Raw genomic sequence first — 8,029 nt, 5'->3', positions numbered from 1 at the left:
AGTTATTTGACTATTGTACACCAATAGTTTGTTCAATAAAGCATTAAACATTTTCATTACACCATCTATTGACCTGTTTTCACGTCTCTTCTTTTGTTGCTTCAACGATATGATAACCATGCCACCAATTAACAATATCCCTGAGAATAAACTGCCCCATAATACATCCACAAAATTATCAAAGAATGGATACACTAGCATACAGAGCACATGCATTGACCTTTATAATAAAATCCCCATGCCATGATAACTTTGTGTAGACATTTCTTTTCCTGGACTGATCATTCATTATTAAAATTTTCAGGACTGTACGGTGGACAACGAGCAGCGGAGGGGCCTGACAGATGAGCAGTGAGCCAAATATACGTTTTTTTTACTTCTTAACCCTCCGTCAGGCGCAATAGATCTGACAGGCACACAGTAATTAGTTTCACTTCTCTCTCCTTGCCCACTTATCAGAAAACCCCACCCCTCCTAGTTATCTCCTGACTCTACAGGCTCTGTGAAACCTGATATCACAGTGACTCAGCAGACCTTCTAGTGAGCAGATATCAACACTTTGGCTTCTCAGGCACATTGCGCCTGATTTCAACACAAATTGAAAGGTTAGTATTTTCTTTTTTATTCATCACGATTGTGTATTTAGCTTGTTTTATGAAGGATTAATGCTAAGTTAGTGTACATAAGTACTGTTTTCTTAGACAAAAGGAGGGTGGCTTCTAAGGCACATTGCGCCCTAACACATACTCTTTCTCTCTTGCTTCAGATTTTCTGCTGCAATGGCCAGAAAACAGTATGATTCATCTAAACCCCTTCATTTAGAAGAAATGAAGATTTTTTTGTTAGAAGATGATGAGGAAGAACCAGCAGTAACTGAGGATTTAGAGGAATCTAGTGACATTTCATCTGAAGATGAGGTAGCAGAATGTAACACTGATTCTGGAACAGAGCAGGATGGTGATGACACTGATACAGAGGAAACAGACACAGATCTAGCTTATTATTTGGGCAAAGATAAAAATACAAAGTGGAACAAAAAGGCACCCAAGAACAAACAGCGCAGAGAATCCCACAATATTATTACACACCTTCCTGGAGTTATTGGAAGTGCTAGAAAAGCTAAAACTGCAGTGGAATGTTGGAGTAATCTAATTACAGATAGCATGTTGGAAACTATTGTTCAGTTCACTAACCAGTATATTGACACAATCAAAGAGCAATTCTCCAGAGAGAGGGACATCAAAAACACTGATGTGATTGAACTCAAGGCATTTATTGGCTTGTTATACCTAGCTGGTGCTTTCAGAGCAAATAGGCAAAGTTTGGAGGAGCTGTGGGGGACAGACGGTGATGGCATCGAAAAATTCAGCCTTGTGATGAATCTGAAACGATTCAAAGTCCTGATCCGTTGCCTCCGTTTCGATGATCGAAGTACCCGGACAGAACGAAAAGGTTATGACCGGCTTCTTTACAATGCTGAATGTGGGTGGCATCAACTCACAAGTAATTTACCTCGGTAATGAACTTAAACAAATTCGCAGGAGAATGTACCTAAAACATTTGGCTAATGAACTGGTGAGTGGAGAGCTAAGCCTAAGAAGTACAAAGACGGTTGGAATGCCCCTTGCCCTGCAACACCGGTTGAAGAGATATCGTCCCAAGGACGTTCCAGAACAAACACCGACTCTACCACCTTCTAAAAGACGCAGTTGTACTACCTGCTCATTTGTATCTGGTTTCAGAAGGCTTTCTAAATATGACTGCAAAATATGTAAAGAATCAATCTGCCTTTCCCATGCAACTTTCGTCTGCCAGCCTTGCTTTTCTAAGTGTACCTGTGCTGCTTCTGCTGCAATTGAAACCACTGAAGATGAGTAGAAAATAATTAAGTAACATCTAAGTGCAATATCCTTTAAGTTTTTTTCCATAATTTTATATTTAAGCAATTAAGTAAAGATAACTGGAGCCTATTTGGCGGTACTACCGAAAAGTGGTACTTTTAGTTTTAATAAGTTTATGGTTAATAAATGTTTTTTTTGCATCTGATTTGGTGTAATCTCTTTTAATACATTCCTATGAAGGTCACTGACTACTTCTATAGTCCTGAAATTGAAATATGTAGCTACTATAGGTGGTTTTCTGACCTGTGCTTGTCAGGCACATTGCGCATGAACTGAGGAGAATCTATATTGCGCCTGACGGAGGGTTAAGTGTTTGAAGAACCCAGAGCATAAAAAGAAACATTCAATTTGCAGAGAATAATTTCAATGTAAACTGAATTTCGTGGGAAGATCCATCTGATTTGGCAAATTAAAGAAAATGTTGCTCTCTAAATACTATTATACATAATATATATCTCGGAAATTTATTTTAGATTAAACAGACCTTCCCTTTTTCTTATTTATGTAAATGTACCATATTTTTTGGACTATAAGACAAACCAGACCATAAGACACACCCCAAATTTTGGGATGGAAAATAGCGGAAAAAAGATTTTTATAAGATGGGAGTTCGTCTTATTGTCCGAATTTAAGGTATCTTACCTGAGGACTGGCGGTGGTAGAGCGGGGCCATAGGAAGTATGGTCCTTTCCTCAGGAAGCTGGCAGCGACAGAAGTTGGGCAATGCTGCAGTTCCAGGGTGCGATGCTGCGGGTCTGGTGTCGGCGGTGAGGCAGAGCATGGAGCAGGGTCCCTTTCTCAGGATGCCGGCAATGCCACGGCCCAGAGTCCATGGCAAGCAGAGCCGAGTGCATCACCAGTTTCTCGGCAGACATTTTCCAGAGGCCGCGTGTGCGCAGATTGAGATCTCAGCGGCCCTCGGCTTCAGGAAAATGGCCAATGAAATCTCAATCTGCAAACGTCCGGCCTCTGAAGGCCCATGACTTCCTGAGGAAGGAACCCTGCTCAAGTGCACTCCACACCAACCACCGCCGACAATAAGCCTCAGCATCGCCACACCTCTGCTGCCACCGGTTTTGCTGCTACACCACTGCTGCAAGCCCCTGTAAGCCTGCGTTCGGACTATAAGTCCAGCATTGAAAAGAGAAACCGCATCCCATCCAGGTGATGAAAAAATTCAATAGACTTTATTCTGCCATGATGCAACGTTTCGACCAAAATAGGTCATTGTCAAGCATTCTGATTATAAGACGCACCCCTCATTTTCCTCCCAAATTTTTTGGGGAAAAAGTGCGTCTTATAGTCTGAAAAATACGGTATTAATACACAATATATGCCCTATAAGCCAAATTGGTATAAAACATACTAACTATAAAGTGTATCTGCAAAAAGAATATATGAACAAGAAAAAGATGCTGAGACAGACAAGCATCCCCATGCTGTGTATTAATCTAAATGCATTTCACAACTTAATAACAAGTTACCATAGCTTTAGCTGAAATTCTCATTTTTATCTAAACACATATATAGTCAGGATTTTGACACACATGATCCAATTAGCATCAAATGTCAGTGTAAACAGTACTGTGCAAAAGTTTTGTACACATGTGGAAAAAAATGTGCAATGTAAGGTGTTCAAAAATACAACTGTTATTAGCTTATTTTTATCAATTAACAGATTGCAAAGGGACTAAACAGAAAATAAATCTAAGTCATATCAATATTAGATCTGACAATCCTTTGCCTTCAAAACAGCATGAAAGCATCAGTTCTTGTTTCACATGCACACACGTTTTAGAACTTGGCAGGGAAGATTGATTTAAACATTCTGGAAAACTAGCAACAGATTTTCTTATGTTAGCTTATGCAAATCCTTCTATCTCTTCATGTAATCACACACAGACCTGATGATGCTCAGTTCAGATCTCTGTGGGGGTCATATCATAACTAGTAGAATTATTTTTTTGTTTAAGCTAAAGATAGTTCTTAGTGACATTGACTGTATCTTTTGGGCATTGTCCTGCTGCATAATTAATTTGGAGATGCCTCCTTAACCCCTCTCTAGCACCCGATGTACTATCCCGTCCATGTGACCTGGGCATGTCTGACCATGGACAGGAGAGTAAATCATATCTTTAATGCGACCACTGTGACATTTGCAGCGGATAGTCTGGTACGTTGGTCTGTTAGTACATTGCCAGTTGCACTAAAGACGCGTTCTGAAATCACACTGGCACCAGTACAAGCAAGGACCTCCAAGGCATAATGGCTAAGCTCGGGCCATGTATCCAACTTGGAGACCCAAAACTTGAAGGGGGCTGATCCATCCTGAAGCACACTGACAGGGGTGGAGAGGTATTGTGCCACCATGTCACGGTAACGTTGCCTCCTAGTGCGTTGCACTGTCTGTGCTGATGGTGCCCTAACTGTTAGCGGGATCAGAAACCATTGGAACAGATTCGGTATACTGAATCTGTTAGTAGCAGATATACTGCTTCTGCTACCGGCTTCTGAACGGTTTCCGCTAGGCCCAGGACGCACTGAGGTGCCTGCTAGTGCACGCGCATCACTGCTATGCGGTGGAAAAGAGTACATGAGTGAATTAACCAGTGCGTCTTGGTACTCCTGCATTTTATGTGCCCGGTTCAACAGTGTAATTAGGCTTTGAAGGCTGTCCCGGTAACGTGGAACTAAGAGGGTGGGCACCCAGTAGTCATTTGTGTGGAGAATACGAGCCACGCGTGGGTCGTTTCTCAGACAATGCAGCATAAAGTCACTCATGTGCTGAAGGCTGCCAACTGGCCATGCATAGCTGTCACCAGCTGGAGGAATGTGCTCTGGCTGCTCTGCATCACCCCATCCACGCTCTATCTGGTGACTACTAGTACAGCGCTGTGTACTTTCCTCCTCTGGCTCATCCTCATAGTCCTCCTCATCCTCCTCGCTTGCTGTGTCCTGCCTGGACCTTTGTGAGGCACCCACAGAGCTTTGTACCAACCAGGCCGATGAAGATTGCCTGGTTGGTGCAAGTGTCTCATCATACTCCTCCTCCAGAGAAGCCTCATCCCTTAGCCCTTTAAGTGATGATTCTATAAGGCATATAAGGGGAATAGTCTGGCTGAGTAGGGCAGCATCCACGCTCACCATCAGAGTGGAGTCCTCGAAGCACTTCAAAATGGTACATATGTCCTTCATGGATGCCCATTCTGTGGTTGTAAAGTGGGAGGGCTGAGATGTGTGTCGCCTACTTTGCGCCTGCTGCAGCTGCAACTCCATAATTGCAGGTTGCTGCTCACACAACCTCCGCAGCATATGCAAAGTCACATTCCACCTGGCAGGGAGGTCAACAATGATGCGGTGCTCGGGCAGGCCCAATCTGCGCTGCATGGCTGAAAGGCGCGATGCAGCCATGCTTGAACGCCGCAAATGAGAGCATTCGTATCTGACTTTGTGCAGCAGCTTCTCAAGGTCAGGATAGTTCCTAAGGAAACTCTGCACCACCAAGTTTAGGACATGGGCAAGGCATGGAATGTGAGTCAGACCACCTAGGCCCAGAGCCGCGACCAGGTTTCGGCCGTTGTCACACACCACCATACCTGACTGGAGGTTGAGCGGCGAAAGCCACATGTCGCTCTGCTCCTTGAGCGTGTTCCACAGCTCGGTTGCGGTGTGGCTAACATCACCCAGATAAACCAATTTTAACACGGCCCTTTTGATGTTTGGCCGATGCAGTGCTGAAATCGGTTGTTGTGGTACGTCTGGGTGCAGGCGAGTCTGACGAGGAGTATGAGGAGGAGTCAAATTGTACGGAGGAGAGGCCTGCAATCCTTGGAGTTGGCAGGACCCGCGCACTTGCACTGTCTACTTCAGTTTCAGGCTCAACTACATTTACCCAAAGGGCGGTGATGAAAATGTAGCGTCCCTGGACATGCTGACTGGTCCATGCGTCGGTGGTCAGGTGGACCTTGCTACTAACTGCATTTTGTAGCGCATGCTTAATTTTACACTCCACATGCTGTTGCAGGGCGGGGACGGCTTGCCTGCTGAAGTAGAAGCGGCTGGGAACTCTGTATTGTGGGATTGCAAACCCCAACATATCGATAAAGGCTGGCTTGCTCACCAGCCAGAATGGTAGCATTTCCACTGCAAGCAGTTTGGCAATGCGAGAATTCATGCCCTGTGCTCGTGGGTGGTTTGCCGAGTACGGGCGCCTTTTCTCCCACACCTGTGTGACAGATGGCTGCACACTGGATTGGGAGTTTGAGGATGCCAGCGATTGGGATGCTGATGCTGACGAAGTACAGACAGTGTGCCGCCATACAACACTGCCTGCAGATGCACCCTGACATTCTGACGAGGAAGTGGGAGCAGCTGTTTGCGAGCTGGAGGAAGAGGTGGCCTCTGTGGCTGAAGAGGTGGAAGGTGGGGGACCAGCTACAGGTGGCAAATCATCTTTGGTGTGATGCTGCCGCTCCACAGGGTGCTTCTTCCTGACATGCGTCAACATATTGGTGGTATTAAGGTTGCTGACGTTCTTCCCTTTCCGCACAGTTTGTCGACAAAGCTTGCATCTGACTACTGTAACGTCATCTGCAACTTGGTCGAAAAAGGCCCATGCACCACAACTCTTGGGCGCACCCCTTGTGCTCTTTAAAAGAGCCCTGCTCCTAATGGGTGCTGAAGTTCAGGGAGCCGACAACCAAATTTTCCCTCTTCCTCTCCCACATGGTCGGCCACGCTGCGCCACACCTGCAAGCTCTTCCTCTGAGCTATCCCTACTTGCTTGCTGCCCCTCAGCATGCAATGATGGGTCAAGTACCTCGTCATCCAATACACTTTCATCAGCAGAAACTGGCAGCTGAGTTTCATCATCATCTGCTGACTGGGGTCTGGTCACTGTGGGCACTGGCTCATCCTCCACTTCTTCCTCAGACACACACAGTGGTTGCGCATCTGTGCACACTACCTCTTCTTCAGCTGCAGGAATGCTGTCTGGCTGGAACACAGATTCCAAGCCAACAGATTCTGAGAAGAGGATTAAGGTTGGCTCCTGGCCCTCTGAATGTCTGGGCAATTTAGTGGGCGGTGAAGAAGCAGATGGGTGCTGCTCTTCAGTGGCCTGACCCGATGTGGTGGAGAGGTCCGACTCCTGGGAGGATGCTGCGCTCATTGAGGTGGATGCCTCAGCTGCCATCCAACCAACAACGGTTTCTACTTGATCCTCTCTTATCAGCCTATGGCCCTGCGCTCCTAGCAAGCTGCGCATAAATGACTGCTGCCGGGTGAAAGTAGGTGCTGAGTGACTTGGGCCTGCTGCTTGCTCTGGATGTGCACCATGTCTAGCTGCTGATGCACCTCTTCCGTGGCCGCCGCGGGGACGTCCCATACGCCCTGCCTTCTTCATCTCTATCGATGGATTCAGAATGGCAAGAAAGTAATTATTAGGGATTAGTATGCTTATTCCTGTAGGACTACAAACAGGTATAAGAAACACTAATGGCATTGTATGATGGTGTGTCTGCTACACTTTTTTTGAATCCAGTGTGGCCTACACAAAGAGTAATGTGTGTTTGTGGTGTTGGTGTACACGTTATGGTCGGATGTCACAGCGCAGTAAATGACACTGCTGTGTTACCAAAATAAAAAGGATTCTCCGGGACTGGGCCAGGTGCTGTATGGCACCAGCCACAGAGGTTGTTTGGGCCCTCACAGTACAATCCCTATATAGTGTTTAACTTTAACCTCAATAGATGCTGTGAGGTAAAGTAACACTTATAGGGGCACTGAGAGTGTATTTACTGGTGAAAAATTTGGGGGTGCGCAATAGAACAGGCCACACTAGGGGTCCTGAAGTCTGATGTGACTACAAAGACTGACCTAGTGGGTGCTGCACTCCCCAAAAAAAGGCACACAGGTGGTCTGCGCAGCGGAGGCGACTAAACTGTGCAAAGCGCACCCGAGCACCAGGAAAATTGAGGGATAAATGGGGGTAAGGGGTTGGGGGGGAGGTTCGGGGGGGGAACTCCTCACTGAAAAATCCCTATATAGCGTTCACCAAAATGTACTGGATGGTGAAGCTACACTTTTAGGAAAAAATGGGGGAAGGGGATTTAAGGGATGAAAAGAAA

At 45.9% G+C, this 8,029-nt stretch overlaps 1 protein-coding gene across 1 annotated transcript; it reads left to right on the top strand.

The window, feature by feature from the left end:
• Window positions 1-414: 414 nt before the first annotated feature.
• Window positions 415-1,896, top strand: LOC141089634 (uncharacterized). The gene is made up of 2 exons (XM_073576126.1): window positions 415-605; window positions 767-1,896. The coding sequence occupies exon 2, from the start codon at window positions 780-782 to the stop codon at window positions 1,518-1,520; it is 741 nt and encodes a 246-aa protein (XP_073432227.1). The 5' UTR covers window positions 415-605; window positions 767-779; the 3' UTR covers window positions 1,521-1,896.
• The last annotated feature ends 6,133 nt before the right edge of the window (window positions 1,897-8,029 follow it).

This window comes from Dendrobates tinctorius, unplaced genomic scaffold, assembly GCF_039654945.1.
Source record: "Dendrobates tinctorius isolate UK_male_01 unplaced genomic scaffold, ASM3965494v1 ptg000046l, whole genome shotgun sequence".
Classification (NCBI taxonomy): domain Eukaryota; kingdom Metazoa; phylum Chordata; class Amphibia; order Anura; family Dendrobatidae; genus Dendrobates; species Dendrobates tinctorius.
The sequence above is the reverse complement of the archived record's forward strand: the minus strand, read 5'-3'. Positions and strand labels throughout refer to the sequence as shown.